The 21,235-nt window shown below is 54.6% G+C and overlaps 8 protein-coding genes across 8 annotated transcripts; 4 read left to right on the forward strand and 4 right to left on the reverse strand.

Annotated features, from left to right (window-relative positions):
* Positions 1-1,501: 1,501 nt before the first annotated feature.
* On the forward strand, positions 1,502-2,234 carry STEHIDRAFT_54465 (uncharacterized protein; the record flags this gene model as incomplete). Its single annotated transcript, XM_007302271.1, has 2 exons — positions 1,502-1,555; positions 1,689-2,234. 2 exons carry the CDS (start codon positions 1,502-1,504, stop codon positions 2,232-2,234), a joined length of 600 nt encoding a protein of 199 aa, XP_007302333.1.
* An 839-nt stretch (positions 2,235-3,073) lies between these two features.
* Positions 3,074-3,568, reverse strand: STEHIDRAFT_146477 (uncharacterized protein). The gene has a single exon (XM_007303013.1). The coding sequence runs from the start codon at positions 3,503-3,505 to the stop codon at positions 3,116-3,118; it is 390 nt and encodes a 129-aa protein (XP_007303075.1). The 5' UTR covers positions 3,506-3,568; the 3' UTR covers positions 3,074-3,115.
* Positions 3,569-4,713: 1,145 nt separating this feature from the next.
* On the forward strand, positions 4,714-6,161 carry STEHIDRAFT_54902 (uncharacterized protein; the record flags this gene model as incomplete). The annotated part of the gene is made up of 5 exons (XM_007302298.1): positions 4,714-4,826; positions 4,896-5,224; positions 5,324-5,380; positions 5,519-5,760; positions 5,997-6,161. Coding segments are annotated over 5 exons (906 nt in total), but the record flags the coding sequence as incomplete, so codon positions are not given.
* A 2,531-nt stretch (positions 6,162-8,692) lies between these two features.
* Positions 8,693-11,892, reverse strand: STEHIDRAFT_77541 (kinase-like protein). Its single transcript, XM_007302416.1, has 6 exons — positions 11,263-11,892; positions 11,067-11,198; positions 10,930-10,999; positions 10,421-10,818; positions 10,024-10,357; positions 8,693-9,941 (listed from the first exon to the last, which is right to left on the reverse strand). Exons 1-6 carry the CDS (start codon positions 11,802-11,804, stop codon positions 9,264-9,266), a joined length of 2,154 nt encoding a protein of 717 aa, XP_007302478.1. The 5' UTR covers positions 11,805-11,892; the 3' UTR covers positions 8,693-9,263.
* Positions 11,893-11,945: 53 nt separating this feature from the next.
* On the reverse strand, positions 11,946-13,021 carry STEHIDRAFT_95726 (uncharacterized protein). Its single transcript, XM_007303014.1, has 2 exons — positions 12,611-13,021; positions 11,946-12,535 (listed from the first exon to the last, which is right to left on the reverse strand). Exons 1-2 carry the CDS (start codon positions 13,002-13,004, stop codon positions 12,321-12,323), a joined length of 609 nt encoding a protein of 202 aa, XP_007303076.1. The 5' UTR covers positions 13,005-13,021; the 3' UTR covers positions 11,946-12,320.
* Positions 13,022-14,172: 1,151 nt separating this feature from the next.
* On the forward strand, positions 14,173-15,787 carry STEHIDRAFT_55479 (uncharacterized protein; the record flags this gene model as incomplete). The annotated part of the gene is made up of 5 exons (XM_007302335.1): positions 14,173-14,303; positions 14,377-14,446; positions 14,506-14,541; positions 14,847-15,229; positions 15,418-15,787. 5 exons carry the CDS (start codon positions 14,173-14,175, stop codon positions 15,785-15,787), a joined length of 990 nt encoding a protein of 329 aa, XP_007302397.1.
* Positions 15,788-16,369: 582 nt separating this feature from the next.
* STEHIDRAFT_120653 (DUF689-domain-containing protein) lies at positions 16,370-18,389 on the forward strand. The gene is made up of 3 exons (XM_007303015.1): positions 16,370-16,807; positions 16,991-17,782; positions 17,916-18,389. Exons 1-3 carry the CDS (start codon positions 16,594-16,596, stop codon positions 17,975-17,977), a joined length of 1,068 nt encoding a protein of 355 aa, XP_007303077.1. The 5' UTR covers positions 16,370-16,593; the 3' UTR covers positions 17,978-18,389.
* Positions 18,390-19,102: 713 nt separating this feature from the next.
* STEHIDRAFT_95733 (uncharacterized protein) lies at positions 19,103-21,212 on the reverse strand (the record flags this gene model as incomplete). Its single annotated transcript, XM_007303016.1, has 4 exons — positions 19,103-20,556; positions 20,614-20,692; positions 20,748-20,870; positions 20,992-21,212. 4 exons carry the CDS (start codon positions 21,210-21,212, stop codon positions 20,374-20,376), a joined length of 606 nt encoding a protein of 201 aa, XP_007303078.1. The 3' UTR covers positions 19,103-20,373.
* Positions 21,213-21,235: the final 23 nt, after the last annotated feature.

Raw genomic sequence — 21,235 nt, forward strand, 5'->3', positions numbered from 1 at the left:
TAAGGAGTTCGAGATGGCTCTCCAGCTTTCGCAGAAGGAGAGCGATGATCACGCGCAGCGGATGAACAGTCTCGAGGAAGAGGAGCTTGCAATGGCTTTGCAGGAGTCATTGAGGGTCCACGGCGAACCTTCGAGCTACATTTCATCCTCCCAACCATTATCACCGCCCCTCCCACCTCCACAACCACTGCCTCCACTCCCCACTTTCACGCCCACGTCTCCATCACCATCCCTCACCGCTCCGCCCACCGCCACCCAATCACATTCCCGTTCTGTATCCCCCGACAGTCGTCGCCAATCTTCACCGCCTTCGCCACATTTATTGAGCATTCCGACACGGGATTGGTCTAATAATAGGAACGACAGCTTCCTCTCGCTAGCATCCTCACAGTCCCAAACGACACCCCCAGTTCCCGCACCTCCACTGCCGCCTGCGCCCGCCCCAAATCCACAGCAGCAGGTCCTCGACGACGAGGCTCTGGCTCGACAGTTGGCCGCAGAGGAGGAGAGAGAGCTCGCGCTGAAACCGCCGATTGAGGAACCATCCCCACGGGTACATGGTACGCAGCAGCAGCCGTTTTACAATAATGCCGTTTCTATACACACGGGTACGTGGAATAGTCATCATATCTGATGCCCTCCTCGTTCCCCAATTCAATCATCCTCGTGCTTCCTAATCTTCTTTATTCCCGTTGCTTCGGCCGCCCATGACCTCACTCCCCCTTCCCTCGTGCACTCGCTAACTAATTTATTATTATTCTTACCAAAAACATAAACTCCGCTTTCGCCTCGCCACTCCCCCTATGAATGTTTCAGGTCAGCTACCGGTATACACACCAAGCAGCACCGAAGACGGCCAAAGTGATGGTGGCCACCAGTCGCACCATTCCACTGCCTCTTTGCCGTCTCAATACGGTCCTACCAGTTCACCGCTGTCCGCGCCCTCTCCAGGGGTCAACATTCGGCGGTCTTCCAGCGCCGAGGTCGTGCCTGCGCCCAAGACGCTGATGGCACCGAGGAACCATGGACATCGACCGAACTCAATATCTTCATCAATGTTTGCGATGTCGCCTGTGGATGAGGACGAGGACGGGGCCGGGGAACATTCGGGTTCGAGACCGGGGATGGGGAATAATAGTCAGTTCGTGGAGGCGGAGCTGTTGAGAGGCGTCTGTGAGTCTGCCTTTCGTTTCGTTTTTGGTCTCTCGGTTCCTTTGAGGGAAGCTCAAAGTGACGGCCGAATAGCTGACGGACTGGACTGACGGACGTTTTTTGAATCCCTTCCTTCCTTATGACGACGTTCGTTATGATCACAGCGTTCGGCTTCCATCCGCCACCGATAGGTCTGAACCCTATGGTCATGAAAGACCCGATCCCGAACATCATCGCGTTGCCGTATGGGAAGTGCCCGCCGATGCATATCCAGGCGCCGACGTGGCGACATCTGTTGAAGCTCATGGCGCAGCTGAGTTCGACCCGGATCGAGCCTGCGTTGGAGGCGATGGCGATCACGAAACAGGCTTTGAAGCTTCGGACGGTGATTCAGTTCGTTCGCGTGAGTGTTCATTTTCGTCAGTTATTCGAATTATTGCGTGGACTGCAGAGGCGGCAGTTGGTGCTTCGGAGCATGACGAGATGTGGAATGTTAATTTTTGGTTTGTGTCCGTCTATTCTACTTTGTCTCATAGATCCATCAATCCTCCTCCGACTGGCGCACCATCCTCTACCTCACCATCGACCACGCCCCACCCCCCACTCACCCACACGTCTTCAAATACACAAACGGCGACACCTCCACCCTCCCCTTCTCCTACACGCTCTCCTCCCTCCCCGCCCTCCTGCGCGACGGCGACTCTGCCCTTTCCAAAATCTACACCATCCCCCCCACCAACACCACCCCCCTTCCCTCCCTGCCCATCAACCTCCCCTCCATGGCGAACTACCTCCTCAGCGCGCTGGACGATGCGAGACGCAGTCTGGGCGACAGTTCGAGCGGGCTGAGGAAGCTGGCGAAGATGGTCGAGGGGTGTTATCCGCAGGATAGGATGAATGGGGTGGTGAGCAGTGTGGAGGGCGCGGAGGGGAGCGAGAGGGCGGGTGGGAGGGGGGTTGGAGGGTATTTTGGGGTTAGGAAGTTGTTTGGGAGGAAGGGGAATAAGGCCGGGTATAGGAGTGGGAATGCGGATGTTTATGATTTGGTGACGCCGTTTTTGCCGGATGCGGAGTATGGCTAGATGGGAGGGAGAGGGGTGGGCGAGCAAGTGGGTAGATGTGCAGTGGATTTGCTTTATGTGGGTATGTGGTGTGGGATGTGGTGTGGGATAGGGGTCTGTTTGTTCTGCTTTTTGGTTTTGGTTCTAGTTATACCCCGACGATACAGAGGGGGAGTCGTTTGTGAGGAGGCTCTGTGGCTTCCTTTGATACTGATACTATCCACATTTTATCGTGGACGGAGGATGTCGCTCCAGAACGGGTCGTGTTCGTGTTCGTGTCGTTGTAAGACTGGCGAGATGCTTGATTTTGTTCGTGCTCGTGCTCGTGCTTGGTTATTCTGTTCCGTTTGCTTCCTCCCTCACTCTCACTCCTTTTTTTATCTCGTTCCTTCGTTCTGCACATGCCCATGCATTGATTGTTTGGGCCTTGCTCGATCCAAGTATCGTTTTGGTTTTGGTACAGTTTCCCTCTCCTCTCTCCTCTGTTCCCATCTTCTCCTCTTTTCTCGTTTCATTCCGTTTTGTACTCCGTAGCACAGCATGTAGCTTACAGCAAGTCTCAAGACTTTTGGAATATGAACCGCATCGCTATGATTTGGCTATGATTCACCTACATAGCGTTTACTTCAAGGTTCTCCGAGCGCTCGGTGAGTCAGCGATGCTGACGGGTTAATTTAGATATGGCGTATGGAGATATGATTGTAAGCTTTAAGCTGTATAATAGAGAGGAATTGTGCGTGTATGTATCGTATCATCCGTTGGCAGGAGGGTGTGGCGTGGCGTTGATGGATCTGGCAGATGCATGCTACTTACAGTAGGTAGGATGGTATGATGAGTCGGGATCATGATGTCGAGCGTTTGCGTTTATTTGCGACAGTTGTATGGTTGCCGCCGCGGGCGATTTAGTACAGAAGATTGACGACAGATGCGTGAAACGAAACAGAGATGACACGAATTTTGGGTTTGGGAGCTGTGTTGTGTCGCATGCATGGAGAGCGTAAGGTTGCGACGGCAGAAAGGGTCATCGCGCACAGCCTATAGACGATTTCTCTAGAGCTGTTCCCAGAAGAAACCGAGCAGGGAAATAATACGCTGAAGCCCGAGTATGCCACCACAATATATAATGCCAGAGGGAAGTTGAAGTCGAGTCTACCAATACCCCGACAATAGCTTGGCACCGACTGGACGTCGTCTCGATGGCTAGAATGGCCGACGACCATCGAGCTCGCTTCGGGAAGCCGTATCCCAGAGGAATGGATGTTGAGCTCGGTGTCTGGAATCAGAAGAGTCATCGGTGCGCATGGCCCCAAGCAGTGTTAGTTACCACTTACCCCGCAATTGCAACTGATTGTCGGGCGATTCCTCCCATGTGCGTATGCACGGCTGCTACTAACGTCTTACCTCACAATTGACTAGTTGACGTCCACCGTTCCATGGATGGTAAGAAGTTTCCGGCTGGGCAGAACAAGGATGAACGACGTAGACGGCGTCCTCTGAGCACTCTCCTTCCCCTGCCGTCGTCGCTGTCGGTTGTCAGATGTCAATGGAGGAGCCGGTGTGTGGTTTATTTGACGACGGTCTTATCGCGACGCAGGCAGAGAATTCGCGCGAAGGTCGAGCCCCGTTTCCAGGGCTGGACAGACCCGGATCGTGTGGTAATATTGGCACTTGCGAAATGGCCAGTTTTTTTTTGGAGATTTGAATGACGGCGGAGGGTCCGTCGACAGGAGCGGATCGGACGAGTCGGAGCATAAGACGGCGATGAGCTAACCGGTGACGCTTACTGCGGTGTCAAGGTCGCTTCGCCATCTGCATACCGAGCCCTGGATATTATGAGCTGGTAGTGCCGTATAGAGGGCAGATGTGTTCTTGTCTGCGGTGAGAGAACGATGAGGGTCGTGTGGACCTAAAGTCAGGCGTGGGACGATGTGAATTATCAAGGTCTGATCGAAGGACAGAGATGAAAGTTAACCGAGCCGGCGGTACGGCGATGTGGGACGCCTTGGGGATCTTATCAGACAAGGAAAGAGCCGCTCCCCCACCTCGAAATCCCCCTCCTATAGCGCAGTATAAGTATCCGAGGCAAGACGCCCGACCGTCCATGCCCACGGCCTCAGCAACATCATGAACGCCCTCAGGTCTCTTCGCGCCATCGTCCTCGGCCCGCCTCTCGACTATGAGATGGACGGGAGCACGCCGTCCGCACTCGAGCAGGCTGGCGTCCCCGTCTCTTTGGCGGACTGCAGGAATTGCCCGAATCCATGCGAGGAAGGCGAGCACACACCTTGTTCGTCGTCGCCATCGACTTACCGTTAATGCAGGCCACGAAGAGTACCCGGAGAAAATATCGTCGATGATAGACAACACGTCGGACATGCTGGGCTCCGTCAAGCCATACCGCCGCCAGGTGCGCCATTATGGCTCGTGGCGTCAATCAATCGCTCAGTCACTTATCTGATAACTTTGCCTCGAAACTCCGAACCGTCCTCGACGCGTTTAGGTCGTCATCTCCACTGGCAAGTCAGACTGGGCGCGCTCCGTTACAGACGAGAAGGGCTCTCTCGCACACCATCTACAGGCCGTCGACGCCGGCCAGCCCTCTGCGCTCGCCACGTTGCCCATCAGTCTCAGCTCTACGACGCTCAACACACCGTCCACAACGCCCGGAACGACAGCGCCCAGCACACCTGACAAGTCTCTCAAGGACCTCGACGCCTCTTCCGTTGTCTCCTCCATTTCCGGCATATTCAGGGATAACGAAACCACGAAGGTCTCCATCCTCAACGGCAGCCATGATACGCTCTCGCACGACCACACGCTCGAGACCGTGCTCGTCTTCCCGGATTACAAAGTCATTGCCGAGGTCCCACGTTCGCTCAAGGGCGCAAGAGAGCTCTGGGAGCATTCCGTCGACCCTTCCGTCTCCCGTCTCGGTTCATCCTCTTCGCTGCTGCCTGAGGGGAACGAGCTCAAGTCGTGGGTGATCCCGTACTCGTGTGTTATCCTGATCTGTGAGTCGTGGTTTCTTCCATTATCTGATATGATGGATCGGCCCCGTTCCTAATGTTGGCCCTATCATCTGTGTGATTACCGCGGGTTTGGATGTGAAGGTTCCCATAGACGGAGAGATGTTCGTTGTGCGGTCGTGGCTCCCAAACTAGAACACGGTACGTTGTCGGTATAGCTCCCACCTTCCCCATTTCACCACCTCGCCTCTCACATCTCTATGCTCCTTCCCCCTTTGTCCTCCCGGCGCTTCCCAAATTGACCCTCGCTTCCCTTGTCCGGCCATCTCCTGCCTCTAGCTTTCTCCGACTCGCTTCATCGCCAGAAATGGGAAGTCCACACACAGCTCGACTACCTCGAGGGATCGCCACTTGAGGACTTCGACGACTCCGAGGATGATAAGCAGGCGGAGATGCTTCGACGCCTGCAGGAGCTCGAGAACCCAAAGTCAACGCACGAAACGGCGCATGGGCATCCTAAACGAGCGCTCATACTCAAGACGTCACATATAGGTGGCCACAAGTACGCGGGGAACGTCATCGTGAGTTCATCTCGCTATTCAATCATCCGTTTGTTCGCCATCTTCAGCCTTCCTGTTGTCATCATCGCTGCTATCTCGCTCCTCTTACCCCTATCCTCCCTTTGTCCACTTTTATACCGCTTCATACCGCCTATGGCGAACGGCCTACCTTCTTCTAAACAGACTCACCTTCTTCTCGTTTCGAACGCGAGGCTGACCATGGATGTGGCGCGTACTTGTGCATCGATGTGAAACAGATATACATGCCTCAAGGCGCGGGAGTGTGGTACGGTCGCGTGTCGACACACGAAGTCGAGCCCATCGTGAGGAATACGATTCTTGGCGGCAAGATTCTTCCGCCGCTACTTCGCGGTGGCGTCAATTTATCGAGGCCGGACTGTAAACGGCTCAATGACTGGTAGTAGCCCGTGTCTTCCCTAGCATAGCCTCCTCATAATTGGCTTTTTTTGCTGTTTATTTGTTTGTTTTTGGTTCCTTATCTCAGTCGCTCTCCACCTTTTCTTGGTCATCTCTCACTGTTCATATCCTCGCATTCTCAGCCCACGCCTCGCATTCCTTCCTGTCCCGTCTACTTTTACTTAACCATCTTTCGCTCTCCGCATCCAATTCGTCGCACTCGGGACCGCGCTACCCACACTCCACATCTCGCTCTACCCACACTCACATACATTCACCCACTCTACTACTACTTTCATCCTCCGCCGGGCACAGTCTCACTCTACCTTACGTGGTTTCAGGCAGCCTAACACAATACGACCTTTATCTTATAGTTCTCTGTCTCTGTCCCTCTCACGCATTCTCTGTCGCACTCAATAGTCTTCTTTACTTTCGGATTCGTATATATGTACCTTACCTGCCCACATCCTCGCCGGCTAATACATAACTTAATCGCTGGCTCTCGCCGCGCCGTCCATGGTCAGGCTCACAAAATCATACGTGTCCTCTTGTTTATTAGCCCTAACCTACGTTCACCTCATGTCGCATATCGATCGTTTGCGGTACGGTACCACAGACACCCTTCTGTAACGTTACAGTATCCGTACTATCTCATTCGCTCGGTATAAGTACTCTTACATACTTCGCTTCTTATTTTATATTAAATCCATCGTAAGTTACATACGGCCAGTATTTGGGGGGGCAATTGGATAAATCGTGATTGGATGCATGGATTAATCTGTTCAGACGAACCTGACTCTTACACGTAACCAAGTGCGGGGGTGAGCAGAACTCCAGAGTCACGAGCGAAAGTCGTGCGCTGTTGCGGAATTTTGACGACTAAGGATGTGGTAATCCTGGTAGTAATCGCGGCAAATTTCGGTGCGGTCGGATGTATCGTGCCATGTCATTGTCATGCTGCCGCAGCCATTGACACTGACAGTGTGGGGGAAATGAATGCCAGTGGACAGGTCACATACTGGGGGAGCGCTACCTTCGGCAGCAGCCACCTTGCTTGGTAAATAACTTGCACAAGCACTTCTGGTCTGCTCTATACCGCATGTTCTTGAACGGGATTGGGAGTGCTTACGCCGTGCCCGGCGGGCCCAGTCATTGTCAACATTCTGTGATCCAGTCAAGTTGACTCGAGATTCCTCCAAGGCAAAGCAGAGGCCGATGAGCCCAAATGTCAAGGCAGCGAACGGTATGGGCCCTCATTGCGTCCGACGGCAAGTTATCCGTCTAGCGCGAGACTGATTCGTGAACATCAACGTCTGCATTTGAATCGCTGCAGTCACGTCTGAAAGTAGACCCTCTGCGGCGCCACACACCGGTGCCACAAAATAAGTCCGCTGTTTGTCCTTGTTTATTTCCGGGACGATTCTGAGGAATTACGGGGGTAGGAAGGACCTTCAAGCAAGGTAATTCTCGAGCTCATTGGGGTCTGAATCGCCCCGACCGGCGGCCGCTGAATTGGAACGAAATTGGGACGCGTTCTTAGTTCACTTACGGTACTGACTACTAGCCTTCAAAGCCTATATATCGTGCATGACCCGTTCGCTGTCTGTAAGTCTTTAAGGTACTTACTCAAAACTCAAAGACACGGCTAGTAAAGGTCCCCATACCGCGACCTCGCGATCGCTGATTGAATCGGAATAATTTAGAGTTCGAAAGCTGGATCCATTATTGAGAGGCCCGAGGGCATACTTACAGCGAAGTAAAACTGTGCCTTCGGGTCTGACTCGGTCGGGACAATTATAGTTTACCGCAGACGAACGACTCGGAGGAAACTACTAATACTTGAACAAACAGAAAGTGATAAGTTATGAAAGAGCGTCGGGTCGGGTTTGGATTGAACTGCAGTGGCGGTGGCGGGTGGCGTCGAAGGAAAGGTCCGGGTAGGTTCGGGTCCGATCGGAAGGAATTTACGAGGAAAGCCTGAGAGGAAACAGACAACAAAACAGAAAAGTTCATAACTTATGCGTGCGTCTGTCGCGTAAACCGTGTTGGAAGAGACAGCCCCAGATGAAGTGAACAGTCAAGATTCAAGACGAGAGATCGGAAAACAAGTACTCACCTATCCGCAATCACGACATCGTCACAGTAGTCCTTCAGCAGCTCCTTCAAGTTCACGTTCTTTACGAAATGTACTCTACCGCCGCTTTCTTCTCTTTCATGTCGTCGCTCTGAGTATGTCCCCTGGTGGGGCGGCACCATGTGATAAATATTCCGAGGGCGCTTTATCGTCAATTTCGAGGGTGGTTTACTAGCTCACAAGAAAGGAAATAACATGCATGGGCGAACTCATGTAGAAGAACCTGGTACCCTTTAGTAATAGTAGGGACCAGGAACATCATTATATGATTCATCAGTCTTATTGTAACCGCAGACCGTTCAAAGAAAGAAAGAAAAAAAGAAAACAGCCGAGAAAAAGAGAAAAACGAAGGCGCCCATGGCAAGCCATCTGGCGCGAACAGACGAGCCGCAATTGTCTGATGTTCGTGTTGAGTTCAAGTTTACTGTAGTAGTAGTACAAGCGTTGTTTGATTGAGTATCGACGAAACACGAAACACGAATGAAGAACCAGAACCAGAACCGGCGAGTAAGTGTAAGTTTGAAAAAGGAGAACAGCTTTTGATCAGGAGTTTAAAAAGTCACAAGGTAAGATGCGGGATAGACTATAGTTCGATGGCAGGAAAAGGATTGAAAGGAGGAAAGGATCAGTAGATAGCCTGAGAGGGATGAAATATTGGGGTGTCCGCGTCGGTGGGTGGTACTATACGAGGTGAGATGGCGTGGGTGGTTAGCGGCAAGGGGGGAGTGGATGATATGCGAGATGGATGGACAACAACAACAACAACATCGACGACGACGACGACAATACAGAAGGGGAAATGCTTGGGGGAATAAAGTATGTAGGAAGCGCGTTATACATTGCGTTGCATTGCACGGGCGGGCGACCAGACTCTCCATCATCCACTCAACAAAATCAAAAAAAAAAATCGAAAAATCAAAACGCTCAAAAATCAAAAGGCTCACGGAAAAGAAGACCTTAACTTCTGCACGTGTTATACATCCATATCATCATCCAGATATCCCTTCCGCCTCGCATACCGTCCCGCACAACTCGCATCGTCCTCTGCCTCGTCGTCCGTCGTCGGCTCCACGCCCTCCTCATCCACCGCCTGCTCCTCCTCCGGCTCATCCATCGCCAACCGTCCCACCGCGCTCGCGATCACGCTCTCGTTCTCCCCCGAATAAGTGAACCCCCTAAAGTTCTCCTGCACACTGTTCGTCAGCGGCGGACTCGCGCCAGGATCCCGTCCGCCTTTCTTCTTCGTGATATTAATCCCCTGCGGCTGCGGCGGCGCCCCATTCGGAGTGACGGCACCACCACCACCACCACCACCACCACCGATCCCATTCGGTCCAGGACTACGATCGCTGCCCAATGGCCCATTGGGCGTGTAGACCGTGCCGTTCACGGACTGCGAGAGCACCCAATCGCCCGACGGGTCGTCCTCGTCGAGGTCCATCTGCGAGTTGACCTCGCTCACGTCCGCCGAGGTGAACTCCGGATCAAAGTTCGCTGTCGACTCGTCCGATTCGACGACGGGCTTGAAGGGCGGCGTGACTTGTTTCCGAGCGAGCGCGTCCCAGTCGATGGGCTTGAAGAACGGGTGCTCCTTCAGTTGGGCCGTATCGCGCTCGGCGCCCAGACGGTGTTTCGGATTCCTGTTTAGGAGCTGTGTGTGGCGGTGGCGGGGAAGGAATCAGTAAATAAAAAGTGTGGGGTGAGAGAATTTATGTGGGCTTTTTTTAACTCACCCCCTTCACGAACTGTTTCCCATCCTCATTAATGACACCCTTCGGGAACCGAATCTTGCCAAAGCAGATATTCTTATACATCTGCTGCGTGTCTTCTGCGTAAAACGGACTCCAACCACAGCACATCTCGAAGAGCAGCACGCCGAGGGACCAGAAATCGACGAGCTTCGAGTAGCCGTGTTCGTCGAGGAGGACTTCCGGCGCGAGGTACTCCGTCGTCCCACAGAACGTATTCGTGAGCTCGTCCGCCCGGAGATCGGGTTTCGACAGCCCGAAATCACAGAGCGCGACGTGGCCTGTCGCGTCCAGAAGGATGTTCTCTGGTTTCAGGTCCCTGTGCAGCGAAAGACACGTGTGAGTCGGGCACACGCCACAACGATGGTGGTAAAAGACTGACCGGTAGACGATATCGTATTTGTGCAGATGTTCCAGCGCGAGCACGAGCTCCGCAATGTAAAATCTCGCGCGCTCTTCCGAGAAGCGGGTCTCCTTCTGCAAGTGCCAGAAGAGCTCGCCTCCGCTCTTGAAGTCCGTGACGAGATACAGGTCCGAGTCTGTCTGGAAGCTGAACTTGAGTCCGACGAGGAAGGGCGATTCGAGCGAGCGCTGGAGGATCTTGCGCTCTCCGATGGTATGCGCCACCTCTTTCTTGGCGATGATCTCCTTCTTTGACAGCACCTTCATCGCGTAGATCCTCTTCGTGTCCCGCTTCCGTACTTGGAAAACCCGGCCAAAGGTGCCTCGGCCGATGAGCTTGAGGAACTCAAAGTCGCGTGGTGTCAAAGCGCGTTTGGACTGGAATCGGCATCAAGAAGATGTGATTGTAGACAGGACGGGTGTGGGGAAATAAGTGTCAGAGCAGTGATCCGCATTTTCGGCTCAGGGTCAGATGATGACGAAACGGACCTTGCTCTGCTCAAAAGTGACCTGTATACGGACCTCGCCTGTGACGAGTTCGTTCTCGAGCGGCTGGAGCCTGGGTGGACGAGCGCGGGATCAGTCAGAGGGTGTTACGGCGCAAGCAAAGAGAAGGACGGGCGTACTTGTACCATTGGTCTACGGTGTGGTCGTGGACGAGGACGGGTCTGAACTGGACGTTGCCGAGGAAATCGTGCTCTTCATGCGAGCGGTCGTAGATGTTAAAGGCAATCGTAGACTGTTCCGAGGTGACGTCGCTAGGAGGAGGGGCGGAGTGAGATGGGAACGATGGAGGGGTTAGGGGAGATAATGAAAACTCACAAGGAGACCTCGTGTTTCCACACGGGGTTGTGCGCAGACATGCGGCCACCGAGGGCACCAAGTGCCGGAGTGTGAGCGGGGGCGGGCCTCTGTGCGGAGAGGGAGGACTTTGCAGAGTTGGTGGAGGACGAAGAGGCGGTAGAAGCGCCATTGCCGAGGACCTTGCTGCCGATGGCACCGAGGGTGCTGAGGGCGATAGAAGAAGAGGCACGAGAGAGATTTGTGGGGACGCCCTTGACCTCCTTGTCTGTTTCGTCTGTGGGGTCTCTGCTGACAAACTCGTTCTGCTCGAAGACGACGACGACGTATGGGCGTGCGCTGATCGATCTTACGTTGAGACCGCGGGCAGCGATGAGCTTTACGTGTATCTGGCCCTTGGAGGAGGCGGGTGCGGCGGGGGTGTTGCTCAGGTTTGAAGTGGACGCGTGTGCGGAGCCGGAGCGGGTGGAGTTTGAGGAGGCACCGGAAGAGGAGGCAGAGGACTTGACGGAGTGCTGGGAGACCTTCTTTGCGACCTGAGATTTAGCGGGAGGGAGCTGCATGTTGAAGTCTGGTGCATTCAGAGAGAGGTGTGTGGTTGGGAGAGAGGTCCCGAACTGGAGGCTGTTTGCAACCGATGGAGATAGTGGGCCTGCGAGGAGGGGTGAGATCACGTGGAGAAGGAGAATAAGGCGATGGACAGACCGAGAGGAGTGAGGTCACCGGCGGTGTTAGCAGGCGGGGGTTGGAGATACGAGTGCGTCTGGAGGAGATGATGTCTTGAGGGAGGCGCTCCTTGCGTCGTCGACTGCTGCCCGGCCGCAGGGGCCTGGGCCCCCGCTCCAAGGCTCGCATCGAACGGATTCGGCTCCGCCTGGTGTGAGCTTTGCACCGACGCCCTCGGCGTCAGCTGGTCCGCGAACGACGACGGGAAGAATTTGAGCATTGCTGGGGACAACCTGGGGACTGTCGGCGTGCGTTGCGCGCGGTCTCAACCACATCCGAGCCTTATATACGCCATGGAGCCCCTCTCCTCAGGTGGTGCTGCCGTCCCGCCCGTTGCCGGTCAATTTCCCATTCTACGCTTGTTTCTCCAGCTTCGAATCCCCCGCGTCATCCCTCGCCACCCGTCCCCTCTCCTCGCCACCCTCCTCGACAGCACTCTCCACCTCCCTCGACATCGCCCGACGCTGCCCCTCCATCCCCTCGCCCATGAACCGCAGTGCCCGCATCGTCCCCCCCGCCACAAGCCCCACCACCCCCGCCTGGTACGTCGTCCGCAGTGGCAATCGGTCTGTCCGGTCCAATCAGCCTATCGTCCCCCCATCACAGATCAAACACAAGCCTAGCCCGTGAATTTCCCACTTACATACGCCAGCCACCAGCCCCGCCGTGCCCACCCCTGCTCCAATCTCTCTTACGTCTCCGTACCCCGCCCGGTCCAGCAGCTCCTCGAACGTCACCCAGCCCAGTGCTATGAATCCCAGCTTCGCCGCCAGCGACCCCCCGTCGCGCAGCCCCGCGAGCATCATCCGGTAATTCTTCGTTTTGTTGTAGAAGTACCAGCCCTGCACCGTCCGTGGCGGTCGGTGCGCGTTTTCTGCCAGGAATCGGAGCCCCGCCGCTCGTGAGCCTCGCACGCCCCCGATCAACGTCCCCACCACCATCGCCCACCCTGGCACGATATATAGCCGTGGGGGCACAGAGACGTGGATCGAGTACGGTGCGCTCGACGCGTCGGGAGGGGCTGTTGTGCTCGCCATGGTTCGCTTATTGCTTTTTTCGACTCGCGCGTCCGTGCAGTCGTTCGTCGGGTCGCACGGTAAAGAGACCGGAACTATGAGGTCATCTTACTGTATTTAGTCCTAACCCTAGTACCAGTTTTAGACATCTTTGTATACGCTCCCCATGACCGCCCCTCGACGATCAATGAAGTCTTCTCCATCAATTGCGCACCGGTATGCTTGGCTGCTGCGAATGAACGTTCGACGACCAGCTCTCGAAAGGTGGCTTGTGGAGCATCAAACAACACACGCTCGACGATAAACCATCTGCGGAATCGATGGCGAGCCGCACCGTGCCCCATTGAGAGCAACCCTTTTTGTTGAGGCACACCTGCAGAAGAGTAATAGCCCAGAGCGTCGATTAGAGGGGAGGAGGACCTGGGTTCGGCCGAGCAGACGAATGTAACCCGATGAAGTGCTTGAGCGGCGAACTGCACCTCCTTCACTGCTAAAAGACAACTTTGTCTACAGTTGGTATATATTGAAGCTGCCATAAAGCACAAGAACGAGGCATGGACCAATTGTCGAAGAGAGTTAAGGAGTATTGCAACGGTAAGATATTTTATTTTACGCACAATGATATGTGGCCCAGCGCCAGTGGCGACCAACGTTTGTTTGTGTATGCCCTTGTATGCGCCCCGCTTGCGCCTGTTTTGTCCTCGTAAATAAGCACAATCCGTCGTGACCGAACAAACAACGCGTAACGTGAACGCGTCGGGTAGCGCATCCTCCCACCGCGCCCGACGTTCGCAACATTCACCGCAAACGGCGATAAAAACGATTTCATTGGAGAACATGGTCTGGGGGCGAAACATGGCCCGTGCGCTGAGGCAGCTCAAGCGAGCTACGTTTTCGCACGGGTGACGTAAGCCACAGAGAGAGAGCAAGCTGCGATTGTTGACTTGGCTCGCCGCTAGCGCTCATCGTCCACGCCCTTCTCAAGTACTAGTTAGCTCACTACCAAGCCCAACCCTTCACCCCCACGAAATAAGTCAAACTGAATATCGACGAAGATCAAGACATGTTGGCGGCGTCCCAACAACAACCGCCGCCAACGGTCGCGCCCCAACACATGCAGCAGCAGCAAGTCGCACCCCCTCCTGCTGCACCCCCTCCTCCTGTTCATGCTACAGTCCACCCACACGACATGCCCCCGCCGAACTCGTATTACCCCGAGGGGCCGAACGACGTTAATGGCGGCTTGCCGATTAATCTGGATTCGTTGAGGGATGGGCCGCCCGGGAGTAAGCCGTTTTATCCGTATTCGACGCTTATACGGTGAGTTTCCACTACCATGCAAGAGGGGGGAGGGGAAAAGGAAGGAAGGAAGGGATGCTGATTGTGACGGTAGGTATGCGATTAAGGGCTCGCCGAATCAGAAGTTGTTGTTGGAGGATATATATTATGCGATTGAGAGTCGGGTACGTGCCATTCGATTGCTGGCATTGACGATGCGCCACTGAATTCGTCTCGTTTCTAGTTCCCGTACTTCAGGTCAGCGCCATCTGGATGGAAGGTAAGTTTCGTTCGTTCTCGATTTGTGTACATAGAATGGGAGAGGGGCGGGTGGGAGTAGAGCAGCGTCATCATGCAAATGATAAATGAGGTCCGACGCGACTCGCGCTGTTTGACGCTGTTCTGCCATGTTTGTTTTGCCAACCACAATATGCACAAACTTTCGACGCTGGCTCTTCGGCTCCAACCCCACTCCCCTTTTTCTTCTGCCTGGTCCCTCCGTCGTCTGAAATTCATATCATAACTCTGACCTTCTCTTGCTTCACCTCCTTTTATTGAAATTTTTATTTATTTGTTGCCCTCTAGAACTCCGTGCGACACAATCTCTCGCTCAACCCCTGCTTCGAGAAGGTCGCCCGACCACTCACCGACCGCGGCAAAGGCTCCTACTGGACCGTGAACGACAACGTCGACCCCCGCACCGGCGTGCACCGAATACGGAAGAAGAAACCCAAAAGCTCTAGCAACGGCGGTGGGGGTGGTAGTGGCGGCGGCGGCGGCGGCGGCGGTCAGCGGGGACGAGGCAGCCAGGACGACGTGGACGAGTACGCGCCCGACGGTGTGCCGAGTTACGACGATCCGCACGCACAGTACGTTCCTCCACCGCCGCCGCCGCCGATGGAGACGGACGAAACCGGCCAACCGCGTCCTGCTGCTTATCCGCCGCCGTACCCACCGTATGTCTACTCGTAATTCACCCGTTTCCTTTGCATTTGGGTGGGTGTTATCGATGGGCTGACGCGTTTTGTGTTTGTTTGTCTTGTTTGCTTCGCTCGCTTGCGCTTGCTCGGTCTTCCGTTGTGTCGATCTATCCGTCCGTCCGTGTATCCATCCATCCATCTGGTTATCTGCACGTTTCGATACGGCGGGAACACAGATTCGATCCTACCGGCGGCTTCGCGATGATGCCGCCCCCACCACACAGCATCCGATTCATGCCCCCGCCTTTGAACCTGCACCTCGAAGACCTCGACATGGACGAGAACGGCAACGTGGACTGGCACATGGCGTGGATCAACGAGATTCAACAGTTGCAGCATATCACGGCAGAGCAGGAGAAGGCGGGCGCGGACCAGGAATGGTTCAGGATGATGTTTTTTAGAGTGAGGAGCGCGATGATGGTGCCCCCGCCGTTTCCGCCTGGGGATCCGGCTATGGCGCCGCCACCGGGGGAGATGCATCATCCGTCGGCGGGGGTGGGTGGACAGGCGGTGCAGGGGGCGAATGGGGTGTCGGAGGAGGGGTGAGGGTGAGGTTTGGTCTCTTGGACGTTTGGGTTTCTTGGATGAACGCTTTTTTTTTCTTGGTTATGCAGTTCCCCTGCAGTACTCAAGTACTCACTGTTGTGGGCGATTGATTATTGTATCATATCGTCGTGATGACTGTTTGTTGATTGATGCCGTGCATGCATGCAGCTCTTTCTTCTTCTCTTGGTCTACCGTACCTATATTATTTTGTGTAGATTGTACTCATCTCATCGCGGCGGGCGAGCGTAATTTGTGTATGTAGCTTTGGAACCAACCAATCAGTGACTTTGTCTATGTTATGTCCCTGTTTTAACTTTTTCATCGTTCGAATTTGTTCGTGCGGACATACACAAGCACTGGAAGCAGCAATCCAGGTACTCGCGAAGCCGTCATATCTCTCCCCGGTCTGTACAGGCTCGGCCACCACAGCAACGATTGGCGGCTTCGGATAGGCCGAGGAGGAGCGAACGGAATCGGGGATATCTGGATGGATGGTGAGGGAGCGCCGGATTGCCGGGGCCATTGATTAGTGGCCCCCCAGTCAAGTGAAAAGTGCAGTTTGGGTGCTTGGTCAGTCACGCTTTGCGACTCCACTTCCGTTTGCACTCCGTCCCAGTTCGCCTTCGGCTATCCATCCAAGCCTCTTTTCCTTCGCTCCTCCGATTGACGATTGAGGTCTGATTCGTCTTGTCTTCTTACCACCACGATACACCACACATCGCTCGCTCGCTCGCTGCGTAACACCCAGACATCAAGAACCAGAACAAGAGCTTCAGAGAGAAAGAACGAAAGACAGAAAGACAGACATGGCACCAGCAGCGATCTACGATTCCCCCGTCGCAGCAGAGCAGTACCACCCCGCACCCGTCCTCGCGGCCGTGCCAGTCACAGTCAAAGGCGCGGCGCTCGCTATCGGTTCGCTCAGCACGGCTGGGGATGGGAAGTATCAGAGCCTTGTGTCGGATCTGGAGGGGTCGAGGCAGGTGGATAGGCAGATGTTGGATAGGTTGTTGGATGGAGGTAAGTTTTCGATCTCACACTTTCCTCTGCCTCTACGTTTTTTCTCATTCGGAACGGTATGCTCATGCACGCACGCTCTCTCGTCCTGAAACCGACAACGGGGAACAACCTCCCTGCTGAAAATTCTCATAAAATAATCTGTAACACACCGACCAATCGCACACCCCATAATAATAACTATAGCCACCGTGCTCTCCCCGGGAGCCTATTCGTCCGTTCACGTCACGCTCTCCCCACCGGAATACGAAGGCCTGAAACCGAAAATCTCAGAGCTCCTCACACAGCTCCTCGACGGCCTTTCCCCACTCGGAACGCTCCACCTCCTCAACCTGACTTCATCCCTCCTCGACCTGCCCTCCGAGCTCACCCTCGCGGGCTTTAACGTCCTTTCTGCGATTCCGGTCGAAGGGACGGTCATCGCGCAGAAACCGGCACATATACCCGGCGTTGCGTTTTCGCTCAAAACGAAGTCTTCGATGGCCGCCGCCGCTGCTGCCTCTACGACTGCTACGACTACTGCTACTCTCAATTCAAAGACGTCCCCAGCACCGCTCGCCCTTCGACGTCGAATCGACCCCGAGCGCAAGGCGTCAAAGAAAGCGCTCTGGACACTGACCTCCTCCCCCTCCACACCCTCCATCGACGCCAACCAACTCCTCACCGAAGCCGACAAGAAACGTCCCGAGGCATGCGAGCCCGTCTCCAAAGGCTCTGCGGCGAACGGTGGGCCCCGCCGCAAGAAGGCGTGCAAGAACTGCACGTGTGGGCTCGCGGAGCTCGAGGCGGAGGAGCTCAGGTCGAGCAAGGTCGTGATGCTGGATGGGATTGTGGATGGGGAGGCGAAGGAGGTGGAGCGAGAGCAGGCGGAGAGGGAGAGGTTGGCGGGGGCGGCGAGGGCGGCGCCGAAGGCGACGTCGAGCTGTGGGAGTTGTTTTTTGGGGGATGCGTTTAGGTGTGCGAGTTGCCCGTATCTTGGTAAGTTCTTGTTTCGGGTTCATTCTTTGCGCAGCCGTGTTTTTGCTGTTCTTTCTCTTCCTATTCCTCTTCCTGCAGCTTCGCTATTGGTGGTGATCGTGTGATTTGGCTGACATCCTTTTTCTTGGTGTAGGTCTTCCCGCTTTCAAGCCTGGCGAGAAGGTGGAGATTGATTTCGGGATGGATGATATCTGAGCTCACGGCACCGAGTCGCTCCACGCTCTCTCGCCACATAGCCAGGCGAGGCTCGCAACCTTCGTGCCAGCCGTCGACTCTATTCACATGAGTTTAGGCTTTAGGCTTAGGGAAGGGGTTGTATGTATTATCTCTTACCTTCTTAGCGACCATTTTCATGGTCGCACTTCCATCATCTTTCTGTGTGTTGTTAGTTAGTTAGTTAGACTCGCAATTGTGGAGGGAGGGAGGGTAGGTGGTGGAGGCGTTGGGAACGTTGCATTAATTTTTGCTGATTTTTGTTGTACTCTTTTCATCATCTCATCATCATTTATCACCATCATCCATCCATTTCTTCTTTGATTTTTTGTGACACCTTTTATGACCGCCGAGTGGATCGGGATCAGAGATATAAATACTAAGTGAGAAGTTTGGCTCGTATGTGGTTAGTTGGTCGCTGGGCCCTTTTGGCGGATGAGTCCAGTGTTGAGTGCTGAGTGCTCATTTGGTGGTTTAAGAGCAAGAAAAGTAGACATCGATTCGGACGCTGTGGAGAGGGTTTGAGTCGTGTGCCACCTTGACATCCTTGTCGTTCCTTCTGTGGCGGGGCCCATCAATTATTTTGCTCTCCGCGAAGCGCCAGAGCGCGTCGCGAAGACTTGCTCGCGTCTCAACCACAAAGTCGCCGTTCGCTCGCCAGCCGTCTCTTCTCAGGCTCAGGCTCAAGTAATTTTTTTTGACTTGCGTGTCTCTGAGCTCGCGAGTCGCTACCATGGCAGAGTCTAATCCTCTAGAGTCCGGCCTTGCAGGCCCTTCTACAGCTTCTACAAGTAATTCGAATCCTCCTATCGCACCTCCTCCTCCTCCCACCACTTCCACCACGATCCCCCTATCTCGCCCCCTCGGCCCCTGCTCAATCTGTCACTCCCCCTCATCCAAATACACATGCCCCCGCTGCTCAACGCACACCTGCTCCCTGTCCTGCTCCACCGCACACAAATCTGCTACGGGCTGCTCCGGCGAACGCGACAGGGCGAAATACGTGCCGATGAATAAGTATGGGCTCGGGGAATTGATGGATGATTATGTGTATTTGGAGGAGATGGGGAGGAGGGTGGAGGGGTGGGGGAGGGAGATTGGCAGAGGGGGGTATGCGGTCAATGTGGGTGTGAGTGCGGGTATGGGTACGAGAGGTGGTGGTCGGGGACGGGGGTTTGATAGTGGAGGGAGAGGAAGGGGAGGAAGGGGACGAGGCGGAGGGGGAGGTGCGGCACAGAGGACGAAGAGGGATATTTTGAAGATGCAGTTGGAGGCGAGGGATGTCGATGTCGAGATGTTGCCGGCTGGGATGGAGAGACGGTCTTTGAACCAGTCGAGCTGGGATTTCAAGTGTGTTGCATTTAAAATTCCTCGTGCTCATCACTCGTTTATACTCTAATCGACGGTCGGTGCAATTGCATGGTATGGTACGCGCAGAAACAAAACCGCGCTCCTCACCATCGAATTCAAAATCTACCCTCCACCAGACCCGACCGTCAACCCTTCTCACACCCAAGACTCGCCAATACCACTAACCCTCCTCACGCACCGGAACAACATCGACACCCCGCTCCTCGCCCTCCTCCAGTCCCACATCTCTTCCAAATCCAAAAAGAACAACGCGCATCCTCCGTGGCTCGCACCGCTCGTTCTCCCAGACGCGGACGTTCCCGACGCATTCACGCCTCCACAGTTCTATATGGCCGCTCAGAACGATCCGGTCGCTGCGATGCGCGGGATGCAGGGACAGACGCAGTTGCAGATACAGGTGCAGGCGTTTGTTGCGAGCCAGCAGCAGCAGCAACCGAAGACGAAGCGGACGAGGTATCATAGGCTAGATGCGACGCAGAAATTCTCGGCTGTGTTGAAGGGGAAACAGTTTGTCGAGTTTCCGACGGTGGAGGTCTATGAGGACGGCGCGTTCAGAGGGATGCTTGTTGAAGAGCAGCGGATAGTGATGCATACCGGGCCTCAGCAGAGACCGGCGAAGAGGAGGAAGTTGGACGTGCAGGCGGGGAAGAAGGCTATAGTGGGCTTGCTCGGAGGGTATGGAAGTGACGATGATGACGGCGAGGATGTGGTGGAGCCTTTGGTCGGTATCGGAGGTTATGGAGAGGATAGTGACGAGGTGGAAGATGAGCCTGTTGTGAAGGATGGAGGTGATAGCGCAGAACAGGATGCGGAGGGAGAGGAGGACGCTGAGGGCGAGGAAGACGTGGGTCCGGTTGATTACGCTGCCTTGCTGGACATGATGCGACAGCAGGGCGGTTCACATAACGCGGAAGAGGAAGAGGTCGATTGGGGCGAGTCTGGTGATGAAGAGGAGCCAGTTATCGCAAGCTGAAGGGGCCTCGTCGTCTTGATTTATTGAATTGAATTTATACGTCTTGCCTGCGAAGATCGAGCAGACCCTTCATGAAGCGTTGCACTTCGATGACGCTCTCAATATGTGCTTTGAGGGGAAATTCTTGTGTGCCTCGTACGGGCATTGCAGTCTTTACCTCGACCTCCCACAGAGTATCCACGTGAGCAGGGGCGGGTTTCTGAGTCTTTGGGTCTATCTGGAGTATCATTCAGAATCTGAGACATGATGGAATGGAAGGTGTCGATGATCACACCTGTTCTTGCTGAAACATTTGTATCACCAATGCTCCTCGTCTGAACATATATCCTCGTTTGTATATTTGAGAACGTCGACTTGAGTGCGTTGTTAGCTGTCAATTGCATGTTATACAATAAAGAGGAAACCCACGCGTAACCCAGAGCAGATGCGAAGCTGAGCGCATCTCCTACGACCTGAACGATCGCCCAGGGTCTCACTGTCGCCTCTGGATGCACACGGACACTCTCTGGCTTCAGATAAGTATACAATTGCCTAACCAACCAAAACACGCATCAGTCCCCTGAACCTTAGCCCGTCAATGCTTCCTGTTGAACATTCTGACTCCGCAACCTGCGAGCACCCTAAAAAGAAGACAGATGCAGAAGAAACGTACCATCCAGAGTCGGCTTCAAGTAACTCTTTTCGAGCACGCAAGAGGACTGGTTCTTGACCTTGTTCGCGCTGTTGGTGCATGTCTAGAGGCTCAAAGACGATCTCGCGGGAGTGCATTTGTTGGGCAGAGTCGCTGTTCATAGCGATGCGGTTAAGGATGGGTTTGAGATCATTTGGAAAGAATTCGCCAAAGAGAGCGATTTCGAACGCGTAGGAGGACATGATGATGATGGTTGAACGCCACA

The sequence above is a fragment of the Stereum hirsutum genome (assembly GCF_000264905.1).
Source record: "Stereum hirsutum FP-91666 SS1 unplaced genomic scaffold STEHIscaffold_5, whole genome shotgun sequence".
Lineage (NCBI taxonomy): Eukaryota > Fungi > Basidiomycota > Agaricomycetes > Russulales > Stereaceae > Stereum > Stereum hirsutum.